Source organism: Xenopus laevis, chromosome 8L, assembly GCF_017654675.1.
Source record: "Xenopus laevis strain J_2021 chromosome 8L, Xenopus_laevis_v10.1, whole genome shotgun sequence".
NCBI classification, from domain to species: domain Eukaryota; kingdom Metazoa; phylum Chordata; class Amphibia; order Anura; family Pipidae; genus Xenopus; species Xenopus laevis.
The window spans coordinates 73,546,551-73,568,856 of NC_054385.1; the positions used below are offsets into that span (position 1 = coordinate 73,546,551).

General features: G+C 39.6%; 1 protein-coding gene across 6 annotated transcripts; it reads left to right on the forward strand.

The window, feature by feature from the left end:
• The first annotated feature begins 3,257 nt into the window (after nt 1-3,257).
• Nucleotides 3,258-21,229, forward strand: flvcr2.L (FLVCR heme transporter 2 L homeolog). 6 transcript variants are annotated; one of them, XM_018228537.2, is made up of 12 exons: nt 3,258-3,772; nt 3,875-4,525; nt 6,759-6,900; nt 8,213-8,353; nt 12,941-13,008; nt 13,083-13,186; nt 13,378-13,488; nt 15,406-15,511; nt 17,625-17,736; nt 18,177-18,232; nt 20,290-20,353; nt 20,878-21,229. In XM_018228537.2, the coding sequence occupies exons 2-11, from the start codon at nt 3,947-3,949 to the stop codon at nt 20,350-20,352; spliced, it is 1,482 nt and encodes a 493-aa protein (XP_018084026.1). In that variant the 5' UTR covers nt 3,258-3,772; nt 3,875-3,946; the 3' UTR covers nt 20,353; nt 20,878-21,229. The 6 variants fall into 6 exon arrangements, with proteins under 6 accessions (XP_018084026.1, XP_018084027.1, XP_018084023.1 ...); XM_018228538.2 differs by having other exon boundaries at nt 20,881-21,229; XM_018228534.2 differs by lacking the exon at nt 20,290-20,353 and having other exon boundaries at nt 3,258-3,427.
• Nucleotides 21,230-22,306: the final 1,077 nt, after the last annotated feature.

A 22,306-nucleotide genomic window follows, 5' to 3' on the forward strand; every position in this document is an offset into this window, starting at 1 on the left:
AGGGGGTTGGAAAATCAGTAGGTGGGGAAGAAGTCATAGATGACCTCAATATAAAAGTCAGGTTGGGATGTGTCAGTTTGTACTTTGCTTAGGTTTTATGTATTGGGACACGTTTCTATGTTTGCCAATGTAGATTGAAGTCATAACAATTTGTGGCTTTTCAACCCTTGATAAGATAAAACAGCTGTAACTAAAAAAAGTTGGAGAAAACAGAAACTTGGTAGGATCCGTGTGAGTGAAATGTCTCTGTTTTCTAAATGAAACATTAAATACTGTACATTTGTTTGGACACTGACAGCTGGAAAGCCATCTGTTTGCTTTACTCCAGTTAGGTTTTAACAAGGCACTGTTTGTGTTTACTAAGTACAGACACACACCCCACACATGGTGGCAAGAAACAATAAGACTGTTGAGTGTCATAGCTCTAGGTTCTATATCATATTCTGAATGCTGACCCATACCATTTTACCAGACCGACTGACTATTTTGATGGTGGAGAATAGGGAAGACATTTTGATGTAGCATGCACATATTCCCTCTGTAAACTTGCTTACTGTTACAAACTAGATGACCACATGGTTTCCTGTTCTTATCAGCAGACACCAAGTCTTTGTTTCATTGTAAGCATAAATATAATTAATATGTCCACAGAAGACAAGTAAATGAAGCATAAGGTAAACCAATACAGTCAACTTTATAAGGCCAAGGGCACACTGAGTGTTGGCTCAGGGAGTCAGTCACTCAAGCTGCCATGAAGATCGGTCTGGGCTGGTAAGGCCCACAAGCCAGGGTTTTTCCCGGCATCCAAGCGGCCCAGTCTGACCCTGGGTGTAACTATAGAGGAAGCAGCCCCCACATGGACCGGGGGTCTGCTTCCTTTATACATATCTCCCAACCAATGTTCCCTCTAAGGTGTGTGCTCATGCGCATGCACACAAATTTTAAGGCCAGTGCACACAGCAAATTGTGGTGTGCACAAAGAATTTTGTGAGAAAACAAATTTTGTATTAATTGTGACCTGAGCACACAGTTTTTTTTAAAATCTGCGCACAAAAGTACAAAATGTGTGCACAAAAGAATTTTATTGCTCACATAACTGAGAAGGAATTAACTCCCAACATTTGGAAAATAGAAAGAGGGCTGTTCTTTGCAGGAGATCAAAGAGAAAGGAAACTTCAGTAATCCGGGACTGTGGGTTGGGCTGTCAAAATCGAAACTGTCCTGCAAAAAACGGGACAGCTGGGAGGTATGTTAAAATTCCCCTCCCTTCTGCTCTTCTTTAAATTGTTGCACGATCACCTGTGTGAGCATGGGGGGGGGGCTCCGGGACACCCTGATCCCCTCTGAAGATTCTTTTGGAGGTGGGGCCTGGTACTTTTACACCTCTGAAAATGGCCCTATTTATTGAGTAGTTAATGAATGCAGATGTACATTGACCTTTTCACAAAACCAAAGTACAGTGATAAACTCCTTTTCAAAGTCCCGGTCTGATTAAATAACACATTTGGCAGAGATATCAGGAAATTAAAACAAATGCCATAATGTCTTTTGCATCATTCATACTTCAGATTGAGCTAGTGAACGAAAAAGCAAAGGGAATGGGATATAAGAATCCCATAAGCGCAGAACTTTTTGTCCCTCTTTAGGATTTTCAAATGTTGGGAAGTATTGGCAGACCATCACAAAATGGTGTCTCACAGTAAGACATGTAAAAGGGCAATATTTACTCAAATATATATTCCACTTTGGTAAGATTCTTTAATATGCCACTTAATTTGATATAAACAGATTTTTTTATATTCAATTTTGAAATCTGACATGGGGCTAGACATATTGTCAATTTCCCAGCTGCCCCAGCTCATGTGACTTGTGCTCTGATAAACTTCAATCACTCTTTACTGTTGTACTGCAAGTTGGAGTGATATCACCCCCTCCTTCCCCCCCCCCCCAGCCAAACAAAAGAACAATGGGAAGGTAACCAGATAGCAGCTCCTTAACACAAGATAACAGCTGCCTGGTAGATCTAAGAACAGCACTCAATAGTAAAAACCCATGTCTCACTGAGACACATTCAGTTACATTGAGAAGGAAAAACAGCAGCCTGCCAGAAAGCATTTCTCTCCTAAAGTGCAGGCACAAGTCACATGACTTGGGGCAGCTGGGAAATTGACAATATGTCTAGCCCCATGTCAGATTTTAAAATTGAATATAAAAAAAAATCTGTTTGCTCTTTTGAGAAATGAATTTCAGCGCAGAATTCTGCTGGAACAGCACTATTAACTGATTCATTTTTTCCCATGACAGTATCCCTTTAAGTTATCAATTTGGGAGTAAAGTTAGAAGAACCAAATGCTGCCATCAGCTTAAAACTAGCCTTCCCTGAGCCTGCTTGTTATGCGCGCTGATTTTCCCAGGTGCAATGTGATTGGCTGATGCTTGTGCCCGATTGATTTACATCTTTAAGGTGGCCATAGACGCACAGATAATATCGTACGAAACGAATTTTCGTCCGATATTCGTTGCGTGTATGGTGGAAAAAGAGCCGACCGATATCGGCAGAAGACTTGGATATCGGTCGGCTTGTCGATCGGACTGGACGGAAAATTTTGATCGGGTGCCTTTGAAGGGACCCAAACATCGGCCATTGTTAGTGCTGAATCGTCAGATACAGGTAGAATTCTATTGTTTATTCCCGTATATCTACCTGTATATCTGACGATTCAGCTCTACACGTGTGTATTGAAACGAACGATCTTTCTTGGAAAGATCTTTTCCAAGAAAGATCGTAATTGTTACGTCTATGGCCACCTGGCCATAGACGCACAGATAATATCGTACGAAACGAATTTTCGTCCGATATTCGTTGCGTGTATGGTGGAAAAAGAGCCGACCGATATCGGCAGAAGACTTGGATATCGGTCGGCTCGTCGATCGGGCTGGACGGAAAATTTTGATCGGGTGCCTTTGAAGGGACCCAAACATCGCCCATTGTAGTGCTGAATCGTCAGATACAGGTAGAATTCTATTGTTTCTTCCCGTATATCTACCTGTATATCTGCCGATTCAGCTCTACACGTGTGTGTTGAAACGAACGATCTTTCTTGGAAAGATCTTTTCCAAGAAAGATCGTAATTGTTACGTCTATGGCCAGTAAGGTTTTGGTTTGTGAGTGTACTGATTGGCTGACTGTGAGGGCCCATTATCTTCTCAGTGCTTCCATACAACCCGCCTATAAACTGGCGCACGTTTGGGACAAAAAAAAAAAATACCAATCAGCACCAGGGGGTAGGGCGTTCAGTGACCGGTATAGTTGGCTATAGAGTTACTTGTACACTCCTACTGAGAGAGTCGCTTGGCAATGTGACTGTGAGACTGGTGTACTCGACGAAAGTAGAGGCAGAGTGTAAGGGACACACCGGGCTGAAGAGTAAGTGCTAGGCAGCAGGCAGGTGGTGAGCAAGGTAACGTGGGTAATATCGAGATACTTTTGGGAGTGAGAGAACCGAGTGAGAGAGAAACAGGAAAAGGGTGAGCCGCGGGCGCGTGATTAAAGGCTTCATAAGGGGAACTTAGAGAAGACTAATACGAGGAACAGGGCAAAGAGGAGACTATGAAAGGCGCAAGTGGGAGCTACGGACAAAAAAAAGAGCTAATGGTGAGGGTGGGAATGATAAGGTTTAAGTAGCGTGCTGTTGCTGGAGAGAAGGCGAGAGTGTGACGTGTGCTGGAAGTCTTGTGCTAGGATCACAACTGGAGGATTGTATCACTCGAGGTAAATAAGTGGAATTCCTAACTTCTACATCCGTATTAACATGGTGTCTATGATAAATGAACATTCCATTTTGGCTAACTGTGTTTTCTCCCCTCTCTGCAGGAGACCTGTGCACTTTCTGAGGTGGAGAGTGGCCCTTGAAATTGAGCTCTGGAAAGTGTGCCCTGTGCAGTAATGGTGAGAGAGGCACCCCTGAATGATGTGCTGCTGGATTCTACACTTTCCCACACTATGGCAGACAAGATCATTCGTCCAGGCACAGCCGTCTCACCTCAATCTCCAGAAAGTGAATTGGGTCAGGACTCAGGAGAAGTTACAAAGCTGTACGTGAGGCGCTGGTTCACTGTGCTGCTCTTCAGTTCCTACTCTTTGTGCAATGCATTCCAGTGGCTTCAATATGGTATTATTAGTAATATCTTCATGCACTATTATGGTATTGGCAGTCTAGCCATAGACTGGCTGTCAATGTCATATATGTTGGCCTATATCCCACTCATTTTCCCAGTAGCCTGGCTCCTGGACACCCGTGGCCTGCGTGCCATTGCATTAATTGGCTCTGGGCTGAACTGTGTGGGTGCTTGGATTAAGACAGGTAGTGCTCGGCCAGACCTGTTTGGAGTGACACTGTTTGGGCAGCTGGTGTGCGCAGTGGCACAAGTTTTCATCCTGGGAATGCCGTCTCACATAGCGTCTGTGTGGTTCAGTTCCTCTGAAGTCTCCACTGCATGCTCCATTGGAGTATTTGGAAATCAGGTGTGTATCTAGTTTCTGGGATCTGATATTTTTATGTTATTCGGAGTGGGGGTGTCAATGTTGGGAAAAGCATGCTGTTATTTTAAGCAAGGAGTTATTAAAGGAATTGTTCAGTGTAAAAATAAAAACTGGGTAAATAGATAGGCTGTGCAAAATAAAAAATGTTTCTAATATAGTTAGTTAGTCTAAAATGTAATGTATAAAGGTTAGTGATTTGATGTATAACATCTCAGTCAGAACACTACACCACTGCTTTTCAGCTCTCTTGGTTTATACTGACTGGTTACCAGACAGTAACCAATCAGAGACTTGAGGGGGAGCCACATGGGTCATATCTGTTGCTTTTGAATCTGAGCTGAATGCTGAGGATCAATTGCAAACTCACTGAACAGAAATGTATCATTTGGCCCCCCTTCAAGTCGCTGACTAACTCAGAGTTATAGAGCTGAAAAGCAGGAAGTTGGATTCTGGCTGTTTTATTAGACATGTTAACTATGTAACTATGTGTTCACTCCAGCCTTTATATATTACATTTTTGCCTAACTAACTATATTAGAAACATTTTTTATTTTGCACAGTCTATCTATTTATCCAGTTTTTCTTTTCACACTGAACTATTCCTTTAAGAAGACAATAGGAGGTTGAGATTTGATAGGTAGTGTTGAGTTGAAAAAACACAAAGTTGTTGAAACATAAGTGAGTCAGTATGGTAAGGTACATAAGCTAGATGCGGATTTATGATGAGGTTTTTATAATTGTTAAAACTACCACTGGGGCAGCAGATCATGGCAGACTCAGCCTGGGCCTCATTTAAGGGTCAATTATTTGCTGAAAACAGAATAAAGATAATTTTCTTGGGTACTATTGTCAATAGCATCAAATTCTCAAAATGAATAGATCTCGCTGCTTACATGTTACCTGAAAGATTGAGGCAGTAGTAGAAAATGGCATGCAAGATTATGGGCTAGTATGGAGATGGAAATGTCCAATCCATGATGGGTGACAAATGTTAGGGCACCCCCTAGGATTACAATCACTCACCTGATACCCCAAGCTGGCGCTCCTGTTTGCAGAAAACTGCACCTGCTCAGGGTTCTTGTGATAGAACAATCCTCTTCCTTCCTTCTTTCTTTGCGGGGGGACTCATGCGCAATAGAGTTAAAAGCCGGACTTAAACAGACTTTTTGCTCTACTGAGCATGTGTCGAACTCTGGATTCTAAAGAAAGAAAATAGATGGTTGAAAGGCACTATGGTTGTAGTGAGTTATTAGACATGCAGTATTGAGCTGACCATAATTGCTCAGCGTTGGTCAATGGTTTAACCAATTTCATCCATTTTTACCTGACTTTCTGCATATATATTGGTATCACAGGTGGTAGTCTCAATTGACTGCCTTTAATATGAAAATTTTATGTATCCATGGACCTTCTTGACAGCAGGAGCTTGAGCTTCCTGTCTCTTTCCTAATATCTACTTTATTGACGACACAATGGTTTTTGGCCACATCAGTGAATCCCTAGATTGCAAAATATAAATTTTTCTGGTGCTCTATAGAGAAAAATAGTCAGTTCAGCTACAAAAGTGGTGTTATCATTAAAGCATGTGGTCTGCTCCCCTCCACTCCTTTTTGAAGCAGGGCAGGAGCTTGTGGGTAATGCTAACCAGAGGAAGATTGCCAGGACTGTGGTGCAAGGCGCAAACTGACGTGGCAGTGTTATAAATCAGATTGCCAAATATGTAGGCAGTGTTGGTTGTTTGGATCATAAGGACCACATTAGGGGTGGGGGTTATACTGCAACCTTGGGTTATGATTTGGGGAGTACTGGGAAAACTGAAGTAACTGAAAAAAATGTTAGGAAAGTTACAGAGCATTGTTGGCAGAAAATATGTATAATCCTGCTCACAGGACCAAATAAATCCCAGCTATTTGTGTCTATATTTCTGAGAACAGGGAGTCTTTGTGTGTGGGGGGAGGTGCCTGTGTGTTATGGGGGTTTTACAACTGTACCGGGTTCTGTCCATGTTTTACAAAGTTTATATTCGAGAATGGACAGGCAACCTTTGATACTTAAGCTATTACAGTACTGCAGCTCACCCTATTCCTGCATTAGTTGAGCTGCTGAAAAAATATTTGTAATTGAAGTTATCAACATTTGGTCTGCCTGATAATTGTACATATTGACATTCTATCTATCTGCATTGTAAATGTAATACAGATTCTTTTCTCTCAAGCTAGGGGTTGCGATTGGCTTCCTTCTACCCCCTGTGCTGATCCCCAACATACATGACTTGGATTTGCTTTCACATCATATAAGAGTTATGTTCATTGGAACTGCAGCTGTAGCATCTGTACTGTTTATCCTCGTCGTCTTTGGTATGCACCATAGGAGAAATTACTTCTTTTATTTATTTTTTGTGTAGGAATGCTTGTAAAGCGACCATAAAATATATATTGTTATGAATTCCTTTCAAGCTTTCTAAAGATGTCACCACTGTCCTTACTCCTACCTGTGGGCAAGTCCAAAGGATCTGCATTAGAAAGCATACTTTTTGTATTGGGTTATCACAGGTCAAATAAACCCGAAAGGGGGAATTGTAAACTATGACTGGTGTGTTTTGCAGCACTGGGGTCCTGGGCTCAATTCCAGAAAGGATACTATGGGGCAGATTTATCAAACTGTGCAATTTGTGCTCACTACTAAAAAGATTTATTTTGTTTCTATTTATTCCTATGGGATATTTACAATTGTATCTATCAAATGTTGAACTCTAAATTTCACCCATTGAGAAGTATGATTCTAAAAATCTTATAGGAACAAATAGTTAGTGAATTTTTCAAATTTTTTCCCATTTTGATAAATTGGCCCCTATCTTTAATGAATTTTTATGTTTTTTTTCCCATACGTGTGTGAGTGTCCTATGGGTAATTCAGTTTCCTTCACCATAACCCTTTATAGAAACAAATGATACTAAAAAATATTGATATATAAAATAATAATAATAATTTCACAAGTGGCTGGTATTCAAGGCTGAATGCTGTTACCTATCCCTTTAATTCGTAAGGTGTAGTATTTACTCTAGTTTGCATAGAATACTGTGCAGGAATATTTTAAAACCATCTGTAATTAAACTCATTGCCAGTGTATTAAATGGATATATTCTGGGATAACCTTGCAGATAAATGCTTTCTAATTCAGGCCGTTAGACTGGCCTAGTGGCTGGAGGTTTTGGAGGTTCAAATCTCCAAACTTATATCAGTCTTAAGAGGTGTCAGCAGGCAAATAATAACTATTTCTGTTACAGATTATATTATTTGTCTTGGTGTGACTACATTTCCCTTTCTCATAATACTTTCATCCTCTGGCAGCGGCCTGTTTTATAAGAAGAAGCAGTTAAGCTGGCCATACATATAATAAATGGTTGTTGAGGTTGGCAAATGTGCCAATCTTTCTCCAATATGCCTGTCTGTGGTGGGTGATCCGATAGTCTGGTTTGGAGGGACGAATCTCAATGACGGTAAATGCAGACTGTCGGGATGAGGACTGGGTCAGTAAGCCTCAAGCATTCCGTGTGTATGTGTCTAAACATTTGGGTAAAAATAGAAAATCTGTACTAAATGTCTACATTTCTACAGTATGTGAATGCTACCTCACCACCAGTCTATATATAATCTCTCTCGTGGTCAGTGTTTCAGGATGCTCCAAAGAAGCCTCCTTCTCTGGCACAGGCTGCATTGCTGTCCACTTCCGCCAGTCAATACTCATACAAACAGTCCATCATTCGCTTGCTGACAAATAGAAACTTTATCCTTTTGGTTGTGTCATATGGTAAGTAGATTAATCTCAACATGTGTAATAATTACAGCATGTCATACTTGTATGGGTCTTTTTAAGGACATCTTGTCTGTTTTACCATATGTATTCCTTTTTTTTTTTTTTTTTTTATTGAGCCAGTTTACAGGATTTAATGAGCATTGACACAGAAATATAGCCTGTCTGCTTCAAACATCAGTGACATTAGGTTAAGTATCTTCTTTCGCGTCTGCTTCAACTTCACCACTGCTGCTTTTGCCCACATAGTCCCAAGTACAGAGACTGGCTGGAGAGAGGTCCGAAGGTCACTCTGTAGCCAATCTGTTTCTCTGCAGCTGTACCGGAACTTTAACAAGAAAAGCAGCAATACCGAAATTGCAGCAGACATGAAAGAAGATAAGGCTTCCCCGCCCATATGGCACTAAGTTTACCCAGTAACAGTAACCCATAGTGCCAAGAGACTGGCGAATTGCTAATGTGGTGCCTCTATTCAAAAAAGGGTCCCGTTCTCAGCCTCAAAACTATAGGCCAGTTAGTCTGACGTCAGTGGTAGGAAAGCTTTTCGAAGGGTTAATAAAGGATAAGATACTGGACTTCATAGCAAATCATAATGCTCTGAGTTTGTGCCAGCATGGTTTTATGCGTAATAGATCTTGCCAGACCTCGATTCTGGGATGGCAGTGGATGTGATTTACTTAGACTTTGCTAAAGCATTTGATACAGTGCCACACAAAAGGTTACTGGTTAAATTAAGCAATGTTGGCCTGGAACATAGTATTTGTACCTGGATAGAGAACTGGGTAAAAGATAGACTACAAAGAGTGGTGGTAAATGGAACATTTTCTAATTGGACCAGTGTTGTTAGTGGAGTACCGCAGGGCTCTGTACTAGGTCCCTTGCTTTTCAACTTGTTTATTAATGACCTGGAGATGGGCATTGAAAGTACTGTTTCTATCTTTGCAGATGATACTAAATTGTGCAGAACTATAGGTTCCATGCAGGATGCTGCCACTTTGCAGAGTGATTTGTCTAAGTTGGAAAACAGGGCAGCAAACTGGAAAATGAGGTTCAAGGTTCCACTGCCTCACGTGGGAGGCTAAATGCATATTCAGCCTCCATGTGGCACTAGCCTAAGCCAGCATAGTGATAAGACCTTTTGAGGATCTTTGCAATAATGGGCTAGTTAATGAGCCATACACGTGACAATAAAAGTGTATGGGGCCCTTGGACAGGTTCCCCTGACCAATATCTGGTCGAAAACCAGGCAGGTTTCAAAATTGCATTGGGTCGAGGATCAGTTTGTTCATGAGGTCCTCTCTTCCATCGCCTGCATTCCTGGCCTTGTGATCCGATTGTTGGACTCTCTGGCCCATGATTGTATCAGCCTGATATTGCCCATTCAAGGTGGGCATATCGGGTCAAGATTTGTCATTGCTTGTCCAGTAGCCTGGAAACCATGCATGGCTATTAAGTACAACTTAATACAGTGTCGAACTGGCCCACCAGGATACCAGGAAAACTCCCGGTGGGCCCAGGTGTCAGTGGGCCCTCATGCTGCTAAACATTTGGCCTATTTAATGGCCATTCCCTATTTCTATGAGAACAAAGAGACTAAGTAGATGGAATAATAGATTCTAGTATGTAAAGAAAACAGAATAGGAAAATAGAGGTTGAGTGAGGAGAGGAAAAATAATAGCGCAGAGTGTGGGCCCCTGGCCTAAGTTTTTTTTGGTGGGCCCCTGGTGTCCCAGTCCGACACTGCCTTAATACTGCCTGTCACACACAGGAGTGATTGTCAGACAATTCACACTCAAAAGAGGGCTGCTTCAGGACCATTTTTCTCAAGCTACTTTAAAGAGCATTTTCCCTGAGGCACTTCATATATGTTTAGGACAACAGGATACTGTAAATGCCCTTTGGGAAGAAAGATAACTGGATTTACGACTACTGTTTGTTAAATTGAATGGGGCCTAGCAGCTTTGTGATACAAAGGATATGTTTAGGACTTTACATTTGTTGTATTCTTATATTATCTTTTATGTAAATGGATTCTGGTTTCACTCCTTATAGTCCAAATCTTCCAAAGTATACAGTTAGGCCCATAAATCTTCGGACAGGGACAACTTTTTCTAATCTTGGTTCTGTACATTACTACAATGAATTTTAATTGAAACAATTCAGATGCAGTTGAACTGCACACTTTCAGCTTTAATTCAGTGGGTTGAACAAAAAGATTGCATAAAAATGTTAGGAACTAAAGCCTTTTTTTAACACAATCACTTCATTGGCGTTTCAACTGCATCTGAGTTGTTTCATTTAAAATTCATTGTGGTAAATTAGAAAAAAAGTTGTCTCTGTCCAAAGATTTATGGGCCTAACGGTATATACTGATGTTAAACCTTGTTATAGTGTTCCAAGCATAACCAGAAATTAAATTAATTCGCTCTAAAACTTCATCTCAACATTTTATTTGGGTAGGCTACCCAACCACTGATTTGGGGTTAAGGGGCAAAGTTTTTCAACTTTAAGCTTACATTGCTAGCTACATATGGAACAGGACACACAACATCTAGCAAGGTTGAGGCAGCACTCCTGAGCCAAGTGTGGGGTCTTTAAATCACTTAAGGCAGGGGTAGGCAACCCGCGGCTCCAGAAGTCTCATGCGGCTCTTTATCCTGCTTGCTGCGGCTCGGTCTTGCTACTTTGCCTGTCACGTCGTCTATACAGCGGTCGCACCTGCTGTCGGCTTCTTGAGTGTGCGACCACGGTAAGCTAACGGTTATAGCTTACCGCTGTCGCACACTCATGAAGCCGCCAGCAGGTGTGAGGGCTGTATAGACATCCCTGGAGTGACAGGCAAGACCGAGCGGCAGCATGATGATTCATCATGGTCCTTACCGCGGTTACACACTCAAGACAAGAGGGAAGCCTCCAGAGTCCAGCTGCAGCAGGTGCGAGGGCTATAGACATGGATGTGACGCATATTTTAATGACGTCTATAGCCCTTGCCTTTAAACAGATGAGAACACTAGCATTTAATAGGGGCTATTCAGTGTTTAATTTATTTTGTAGGCCTACACATGCACACTGCACTTTTGTTTGTTGTATTCTGTTGTTGTAGCAGTTAAAATTGAAAAAAGGTTAAAACTTTTAAAAGTTTATTTATGTTTTGCGGCTCCAGACTATTTTTCTTTAGTGGAAGAGGCAGCAAAATGGATCTTTTGATAATAAAGGTTGCTGACCCCTGACTTAAAGGGATACTGTCATGGGAAAAAACTTTTTTTCAAAATGAATCAGTTAATAGTGCTGCTCGAGCAGAATTCTGCACTGAAATGCATTTCTCAAAAGAGCAGATTTTTTTTATATTCAATTTTGAAATCTGACATGGGGCTAGACATATTGTCAATTTCCCAGCTGCCCCAAGTCATGTGACTTGTGCTCTGATAAACTTCAATCACTCTTTACTGCTGTACTGCAAGTTAGAATGATATCACCCCCTCCATTTCCCCCCCCAGCAGCCAAACAACAGAACAATGAGAAGGTAACCAGATAACAGCTCCCTAACACAAGATAACAGCTGCCTGGTAGATCTAAGAACAACACTCAATAGTAAAAACCCATGTCCCACTGAGACACATTCAGTTACATTGAGAAGGAAAAACAGCAGCCTTCCAGAAAGCATTTCTCTCCTAAAGTGCAGGCACAAGTCACATGACCAGGGGCAGCTGGGAAATTGACAAAAATTGAATAAAAAAATCTGTTTGCTCTTTTGAGAAATGGATTTCAGTGCAGAATTCTGATGGAGCAGCACTATTAACTGATGTGTTTTGAAAAAAAACATGTTTTCCAATGACAGGATCCCTTTAAGGACTATGGCAAGATGTTTAAAATTCATAAAATAATCATTACAATAATTTAAAGATTGCACATTTGTAATTGCAAGATTTGACAAATACATATATTGTTTTCTAACCAGTCCAATCAAAGAAAAAAAAAATTATTTTATGACACAATAATATCTAACTCTATTGTTTGTTTAACACAAATGAACAGCTAATTTTATTAAACCTTGTACATGACAACAATATGCGTACATGTATTGCCACTTTAAAGGGATCCTCCACCCAAAAAGAAAATGTAATTTTAAGTAACTTTCCAAAAATGTGAAGTTAAATTATAAAAATGTTAAGTGGTTTTAAAGTTTTAAATATAATTGTTTTTAAAGTCAGTATATGTTTACAATCTCTGCACTCATGAAACCGTGTTGAAAGACAGTTGATTAACAGACCTGTAGGAGATCTGATCCCTGTTACATTGTTTTTATCAGACTTTTTACTAAGAGAACAGAAAGGAATAAACAAACAATTTCTAAATACCAATTACACTTACAAATAGTTTTATAACCATTGAACATATTTCACTCATGGTTATTAGACAGTTGTTTACAATGACCTTTTTGAAGGTGACCTCTATGATTCTCCATGAGAGGACCTCAGCAGACAAAACACCTGGTTTGCTGTAGACCTGATATTAGTAGTACTGGGTAATAGATATTTCATATAGTATTTTATACAACACTCACTGAGTTTGTGTTTATTCTAGGTTTAAACACAGGGGCATTTTACTCCCTCTCCACACTGTTGAACCGAATGGTAACCTTTTATTATCCGGTAAGTTAGCATCTGTTTGCTCATGCTCTCCTGTACATTTTGGCCTATTCACTGAAATGGTTTGTTCTTTGCAGGGTCAAGAAGTAAATGCTGGAAGGATTGGCTTGACCATCACGGTGTCTGGCATGTGTGGAGCATTGCTCACAGGTCTCTGGCTGGACAGGACAAAGACATACAAGTAATAGCCTGTCCATGCAATGTGGTTTGTGTATAAGAGAGATCTAAACATTCATGAGCCATGCACTTTGTGTACTTCTGCTGTTTTGTGGCAATATGTCCGAATGTGATCTGCAAGGTTTATGTATAAACCTTTTGCATAAAACCTTGTGTAAGAGTGTCAAATATGAAAGTATTCTCCTTGTTTTTCAGACAGACTACGCTATTTGTATATGCCTTTTCCCTAGTAGGAATGGTGACATTCACTTTCATCCTTAATCTTGGTTATCTCTGGGTCGTCTTTGTCACCGCTGGATGTCTGGGGTTTGTATACTGTTTGTCAGTGTCTGAACTTTTGTGATTTGTGTAGGTAATGATATAGGCAGAAGTTCTGAGCCTAAAGTTGGCCATAGACGTAGGGATCCGTTCGTTTGGCGATGTCGCCAACGGAGCGGATCTTTCCCTTATGGCCTAGGGCCCAACGATCTGATCATAATGGATCCGATACATGCAGTCAGATCGCACAGATGCGTCCGCGATCCGTCAGGATCTTTTAACCTGCCCTATCAAGATCTGGGCGACTTTCGGCCAGATATCGATCAGGGAAGCCCGTCGGACTTTGTGGTCTACCCGGAACTTCACTTCACCGAGATCTAGCGATAGACCGCCTTTGACGTTCTGGGCACCCCTATCATATAATATAATGTGAATAAAAATAAATATTTAGGTATAGTAGTGTTAAGGAGTGTTACACTCTCTGCAATTCTGAATAAAAAAATCAAGATGTCAAGGGATTGAGGGTATTGAAGCCAGATCACCAGCTGACTCTTTGTTACAGTGATGTCTTAGTTTGGAATTATCTATTGCTGTGCAAATGTCTGTGTTTGGATGAAGGCCTCCTTTAAAGATCAGCTATGAGACTTCCTACAAAATCATTTGAAATATAAAAACATTCCCCCTCTTTCTCTTTTTTGTTTTGTCTGTGCATCTCTGACCAAGCTGGCACACAGCTGATGTGCAACTGAATCATTTACTATTAAAATTGAGACTGTAGAAACGCCTCGGCAGAATTTCTTTTATTTAAGATATTGCACATGATGTGTTTTAGCAAGAGAATGGATTTTACCGTGTGTGCACTTTATTGTGTACACATATGCCAATGTTAGCAGATACTGAAGAACAAACCATATTTATATGTTATGACTAGTTCTTAAGCTTTTGTGCATATATACCTGTGTATATGCTTCCAATAAACAGCACCAGTGTTGCAAATATTTCTGCCATTTTTAAATATCTTTACTTTATCTGTTGCCATGACCAGTGCAGAAGAAAATGAAAACACTTAATTTTATGGATTTTACAATAAAAAAGAGACAGCTTTTCATTTTTCAAGACATATCTGCAAATAGCATTAATATGTGCACAACTGAAGTTTGGGTGATGCAATACTATCTTATACTATCATATGGGGGTTCATTTGTGCCATATATGCACACTTGAAACCTTTGTGGAAATAGGTGTTTAAAGGTCTACTGCTGACTGAGAGAGCCCAGTTGTCCTCTCTGCAATAGGGCCAAATGACTAGTTTACAAAAAATGAAGTTATGCTTAACAAGGATGTATATTTACCTTGCCTTGTGACCACAACAGTTGTGAACCATTTTTGTAAGGAAAATATAATATTTACAGGTGATGTTATCACAGTGGTTTTTCTGAACTTTTGTGGGAGAAGGAGAATGTTCTGTTCAATGAATTACTTGTCATAAGCTTCTACATCCCATTGGGGTGCCTTGGGATGGGGGGGGGGGTGACAGTAAAAGTAAAAACAAAGCAATGATCAACTGAAGTATCATTCTTCTTTTCATAAACCTAAAAAACCCACAACCTAATCAAGGGAAATTATATGATGTTCATAAATAGGGTTCTGACTTAAAGTGGACATAGATCCATAAAATGGACGCATTAGCATGTTGGTGTGGCACTCTCCACAACGGCGTGCATTGGCGGCAGTTATAATCCAATAGTTGATTTGAGGGCCAAAAAGATTGGATCAGCCCAATATTGCCCATCTCAAGGTGGGCATCTCATGCTCATTTGGTTTTTACATTGGGGCATGTGTAGTAAAGTATTAGAGCATAGCTTATTTGATGCATCATTATTGTATGTGTGTTATTAATTATTGTATTACATAGTAATTTCTAAGGCTATTTAACATTAATACAAACATATATCACTACTCTAGATTCTTTATGACTGGATATCTTCCACTTGGGTTTGAGTTTGCAGCAGAATTGACACATCCAGAATCTGAGGGAACATCATCAGGATTGCTGAATGTATCAGCACAGGTATGTAGTATCTACATTTTAAATCCATTATAGTCCAAGTCAAGTGGACTTGATATGGACTTTAGGATATGCAATAGAAACTAACAGAACTTGTATGCTTGATGAAAAAACATTTTAATAATAAAGTTATTTTTATACAGTATATATTTGTGATTGTAGGAAAGTGTTCTTTACTAGTTTGACTAGGATTTAACCATAGGGGTTCCATTTCCAACTGATTCAGATTTGTGGTGATAAGTTGACATGGAAAGCTGATTTGTAGCTAATGTCTACATTGTGATGAGCAATAAAACATTGCCATAAGCAGCAGGATTAGTTCTGAGAAAGAATACTGTGTGTGCAGATTCCCCTGGTAGCCCCCCCCCCATGGATTCTGTTCTCAAGCTAGCTTGGTCATTATCACCTTGACCTTGAGAAAGAACCATCTCATTGGCTATATGGGCAGTTCTGTTTTCTGTGCTGTGAAGTGATATCTCTATGCTCTCGCAATGGTAACACCCTTTTATGCCTGTATGTACGTTCCCAAGTTTATAAAAAAAAAAGTTTGTTCTGTGCTCTGACTGTGAGTTCAGAATCCTCAGAACTTGTGTCAAATAAACTTTCACCTCAAGTGGTCGCCAGTTCTTGAAGTTCCACAACAGTACTTACTAGAAATGATATGGCTGGCATACATCAGACCTTAAAGGACATGTAAAAGTTAAACCAAATCAAGTTAAATCACTTACTTGCACCAGAGGCTGGTGCACCTCTTCCATAAAAAGCTCTAACCTTGGGGTGCTTCTTATCTTTTTTCTCCATTAATAAGATTGGGATCATTTATCATTAATGGCCAGGTGGCAACCCTACCTGTGCCCAATGAGCAGGTACATGTGCAATATAGTACTGTTGTTGAGTTTACTATGCTTCTTCTGCATCTGCCCAGTTACATGCAGGGGATACTTATAGGGATTCTTATTTTTATGTTTTTTTTATTTTAAATTAGACTGTTTACACTGCAAATAATTCACTCTACCTTATAAAATGTCATTAACCAATAAGTGTATTTTTTTTAGTTGCAATATTGGTGTGTAGGCAGCCATCTCAGGTCATTTTGCCTAGTCATGTACATTCAGAAAGAGCCAGTGCTGCACTATGGAACTGCTTTCTGACAGTTTATTGTTTCTCCTGCTCAATGTAACTCACAGGTGCCCAAAAGGTAGATCGGGATCTACCGGTAGACCTTTAGCTGGGGATCAGTAGATCTCAAGACACTGACCACAAACAGCTTGTCTAAATCACCCCCTATTCATGCTTTTCATTCAGATATTTATTACATTTAGGTTACATAAGAAATAGTTGTTAAATATAGCCCCCGCCCCCCGTACTTATCTCCAATTCTGTTTTTCAGAAACTACCCCCACAGCTCGCCTCTGAATGATTTAACCTCCCCCAGCCTGCCCAATTTCTGTTGAATGGGTTTTCTCACATACAGTAATTACATTTATGGTTCCCACAGTATGGTATGGTATGGTTATATCATATAACATAGAGCTGTTTCAGAATAGTGATTGAGATCCCATGTGCAACTTGCCCAGGAATCACCTACATTTCTGCAAAACACAAAATAGGGGAAAAAACCAAAACAGGGGAAATTAAGGAACAGGGGCTGTTTTACACAAGAATAATACAGTATGTCATAGCAACCAGAAAGATTTTGTTTTCACTGTCTACTTCTCACCTCTTTTGTGAAGTCCTGCAGACCTATTAGAATAAATCAGATGCTAGATCTATATTACCTGAAAGATAAAAATGAGTAATAATTAGTGTGAGGCCATGGAGTTACATGTTTGAGACTACTATAGTGTAGGTAGATGTGCAGAGCTGGTGCCAGCTTTTGAAGGTCATTTGGTCAGTTAATTGTAGGAATTTGATTGCAATGTTCTAAAATCACTTGTAACATATTTGTGGCAATGTAACACCATTCACCCAGTTATGGCATCATCATGCAATCATAAATAATCCGTTCTGGGAAAATGCCATTTAGTCATATCCACCTCTCCCGAACAGTCCATTTCAGAAAAAAACAGATATGTCACAGCAAGTTCTCAAATCCTTATTTTTTACTTTTAATTAGGTATTTGGTTTGATCTTCACCACATCGCAGGGACAAATTCTGGAAAAATTTGGGGTTCAAGCTGGAAATATTTTCCTCTGCAGCTTCCTGTTGGTGGGGACAATCATAACAGGTAGAAGACAAAAATATATTTTCTCCTTTAATTAGCAGTATTCAACGAGTAATTTTATTGTTGATTCCTGTTTGTGCTTTGTGGTGTTTCTCTACTGTATTATCTCTATACCCCATCATGTGATTGAAGCTTAGTGTAAATAAAAAGGTATCACTGTGTAACAATATTTTTAGGCATCTGCATCACTTTTTCTTCTTTATGGGTCCAGGAAAAAGCCCACAGTAAATCCACAATAATTTTTTCCAAATCTATGCATAATAAATATCTTCAGAATAATATCTTCCCGATATTACCTCGAAGTGGTCTCTTCCTACTGCCTTGATTTTTTTTTTATCTCTGCATATTTTGTAACTCCTATCCTGGCTCTGTTTTTTTATCAATGTTTGTTGGGCCTTCTCCCTCTGTGTTGTATTTATATTACCACTCTATATTTGTCTCAGGATGTATCAAGCCTGACCTTCGCAGACAAAGAGCAAATCAGGAGGCAGCCCATAGTGTAAGTACCACTGTGTGTACCATATTCCTAATATTTTTGTGTCTTAATTTAGTACTTCGGCAAGCCATTTTTAATTGATTTAAGAATTTACAGTAGCATTTAAAGCAGTCCAGGGACCTAACCATTTACTCACCCCACAGTATGTTTTCTACTGTAAATGTTCCCTTGGGCTGTAAGACAGAAATCTGATTTCACTATTTAATCCTGCTTTTGTTTATATGAACAATCTTAAAGTTGGCACTGAAATTTTTGTCCATATTTGCAGACTACAGAATTGTACGTTTGTAAAAGTATACAGTAGACTACAATATACATAGTATGAGTATGGTGAGAAATATTTTGCTTATATATTGTACCATTCATGTATGGTATGTTTGGGTTCAGTTTTCAGTTCTCTGTCACAAGAAATGTATTTCTAAGGAACAAATGTTCTCTCTCTCTCTGGCTTCTGCTGCCTAGTTTATAGGGTTTTTCAACATTTACTGTTTGTGCCAACTGTGGTTCAGTTCAGGTCAAGTTGTAATAATGGCCTTTGAGATTCAGAGAGACAAAATGTCACATGCTCTGATCTGAAAATGCAATCCTCACTGGGTGTGACTCAACAGACCAGAAAGAGAGAGCATTTGACTATAAGTTGGGAAACATAGCAGGACAATTGATTTATTCAGCAGATGTCTAGTTTGCAATTTTAGCAGTCTGGTTGCTAGGGTCCTAAGTACCCTAACAACAATGCATTGATTTAATAAGAGACTAGACTATGAACAGGAAAGGACCTAAATAAAAAGATGAGTAATAAAAAGTGGCAAAAAATAAATAAATGTGTGGCCTTACAGAGCATTTGTTTTCTTAGATGGGGTCAGTGACCCCCATATGAAAGCTGAAAAGAGTCAGAGGAAGAAGTCAAACCATTAAAAAACAAAAAATAATGAAGACAAACTAGAAAATTGCTTAGAACTGACCCTTCTATAACATACTAAAAGTAGACTTATAGGTGAAGCATCCTTTTAAAGGAGAATTCAACCTGTGGGGGAAAAAACCCGTACCTCCCTCCCTCCTCCCCCCAGGCTAACTACCCCCCAGGGGAAATGCCCCATACTCCATACTTACCCCTCGCTGCAGATTCTTCCAGCGGACTTCCACGCATCCATCTTCCACGTCCTCGGTAAGCTGACTGGGAGATCGGTATTTCTGCGCATGCGCAGTTGGAGCAGTTTGCCGGTTTGCGACAACTGCACATGCGTGGAATTACACTTAAATTGCCGTTCTCTGTCAGCTTACCGAGGAGCATTTCCCTGGGATGGGGGGTACGGGTTTTTTCCCCAAAGGTTGAATTGTACTTTAAATGAGCACTAAGAGGCATGCACTTGCACTTTTTTTCCATTTTATTTAAACATTTGAGATTTTCAGTCTCATTGAAAATGAATGGATCAGTGTGATTTTGGTTTGGTTGTCAAAAATGGAAAAAAGAGCTAGTTTATATAAGCTCAACAATAAAAAAAAATTGAGTTGCCTAAGAACAGTCCTGTGCATTTTGTCACTTTTTTGTTTGTTTTCACCTCTAGGGTTGCTTTTGTAAGTAATCGATACTTGATGTTCCTAAACCTGACTGTTTTTGCCAAACTGACTGTTCCTTTCACAACCTGTCAGTTATAGTTTCTAATGCTAATCGACTACTGCTGCATAATTATGGCAGCCCCCTGATAGAGCAACATGGGGGATCTGATAGGTAATGTGGCAAATACTTGTATGGCAAAATGATAAATAGCATGCAAAGACAATGTCTTGACAGATGTTTAAAAAAATGGTGGTGCAGTTCATGACTTTAAAAAGTTATATGTTTATTTAAGGCAAGTGCATTAAAACAGACCAACCTGTCAGCTCTGTTTGAGCCTTTGTCATAGTGACAACATAAAAGGTTTGAGAGATCATTTCCATTTAGAAGTGATGCTACAGGGATACATCTGAGATTTTCTGTAACTACAAAAAAAATGCTAAATATTGTGTTATATAAAATCATTAAGCCCAAGTTCCAGATATGACGGCCAATGTTCTTACAGCCTTTCCATGTGAGCCTTCAGCCCACGTTCAATTATGGCTCACTCAATGAATCTGACGAGTAAGGTAAGTGTCTAACCTTGCTCTGCACAAGGATAGTGCCATTGACACTGCAGTCTTCTTTTACATTCATTGTGAATGTATTAATCTCTTGAAACTGACTTCCAACAGATTTCTGTATGCTGCATTCAGTAATTACAACTGAAATGTGTAATTAACTGGCCAAGACAAGCATAAGTTTGTTATAAGAATAAACCTATGTCTCACACAAATTGGGTAGATTAGTGGGTTTTTTTTTTCCAATGCCTACTATTGTTACATGACAGGTTGAAAAGGTTTGTGGAACTAAAACCAGTTAAACCACTGAACTGCAGAGTTAATATGCAATATCCTACCTATCTACCTTTTGCTGGAAAACCCAACCCTGGTGTTTGAAACTGCTTGGTGTTTAAGGGCAGTGGCCAATTGGGAGATTTGTTGCCCGCGATCGTCGGCCACTTCCCTAAAGCTGCTTGGAGCTGGACTGGGGTGTTGATGGGTTCTTTTCTAGGTGATCTGGGACCAATGTGACCATTTGTGTTTTATTACAGCAGAATGCAGAGCCACATGTGGAAACAGGGGACACCCCTTCATGTCTCTTGTCTGCTGAAGAGTGACAACAGATTCCATTGTACCACAGAATGCAGCTTTAAACATAACTTCTACTTGGTAATGGGATATTCGAGGCTGGTGGGTTTATCGACATATGTTTCCATCAGGGTTCTTTCATGCCTAAAGCAACATTATACCTTCGGACTCTATCAAGTTTTTACCAAAGAAGAATTCAGTCCATGTATTTTGCAAAATCAAGTGCACAGTTTGCCATGGAATCTGACCTGGGTATTGCAGTTCGAAATGTCAAGCGTTTGTAATTAGAAATTTAAATAAAATCCAATTAATTTATTTAACCCATCTATTATTTCACAGACTTATAATGTTGGAGGGTGAGCATTATCTTCACTGCTCTCTGTTCATGTCTAACATCAAACAGATTAATCAGAGTGAAAATAGGGTTTACTGAAGGGCGGACTTCACAAATCTCGATTAACTTGTATAGGATTTATTGGAGTTTATTTATCAAAATGAATATGAGCTGTTGAGTTTCTCTTTGTCAAACTCTATTTTCACCCTTTGGGAAGTATACCCCTTATTATTTAATTAGACTCTTTGCGATAATTTGCATTTTAGTACCTCTTTCTTTTATCGATGACTTACACTCTGAAGTTGATGTTTTTCTTTTATCGATGCCTAACACTTCCTCGTGAGGCAACTTCGGGTGAGTTCGGAAAACAAAACGACGTGTTTGATTAGTGCCGGCGTTTTTTCATTTTAGCCAGAGCAGAGTGAGGGAAGGCGTTTGGGGAGATTGGTCGCCGGAAAGAAGAGGCAATTAATCGCCAGGCGACTAAATCTCCCCAAAACACCCAGTGTGACCTTACCCTTAGAGCACACAGGTTATAAACCTATAGAATTGAGAGACCTAGCACTGGCTGTTACATAAAAGAAGCCATGCACACAATGAAGTTTGATTAGCTCTGTTGTATTGACTGACTATTGGTTTATGTATGGGTTTCTGAAATGCAGTTTTCAGCCTGACCCCATCAACCAAAGAACAGAATGAAACAATTTTATTTCATAGATTTTTTTTTTTTCATTATTGATTATTTTTCTTTTGGCAGTTTAAATTTAACATATGAAAACTGCAAAACAAAAATCTAAAATTTTCTAGGTGTTTGTTAGTAAAGGAGATTACTTTTTTTTTCATTTTAAAAGAACCTTCATAGCCATGACTAACTAAAGTTACAGTACTTAAATCAGAAGGAGGTAGAATGAAAATAGATGGTATGCAAATTGAAAAACGGTAAATAAATATCTATAGAGATGGATATAAATCAATAAAACCTCTAACACCATTTTGGCGTAGCTTTTGTTTGGTAGTGGTGATGATCAGAGCCCATCAATATGAGGTGCTACTTCCAG

What these genes read in the sequence shown, in the direction of transcription:
- flvcr2.L (XM_018228534.2), top strand. Translation starts at nt 3,947, where the DNA reads ATGGTGAGAGAGGCACCCCTGAATGATGTGCTGCTGGATTCTACACTT. An exon ending in CCTTTTGGTTGTGTCATATG is followed by an intron (nt 8,354 to 12,940) that starts GTAAGTAGATTA and finishes TGTTTATTCTAG; the next exon opens with GTTTAAACACAGGGGCATTT. An exon ending in GACAGGACAAAGACATACAA is followed by an intron (nt 13,187 to 13,377) that starts GTAATAGCCTGT and finishes CTTGTTTTTCAG; the next exon opens with ACAGACTACGCTATTTGTAT.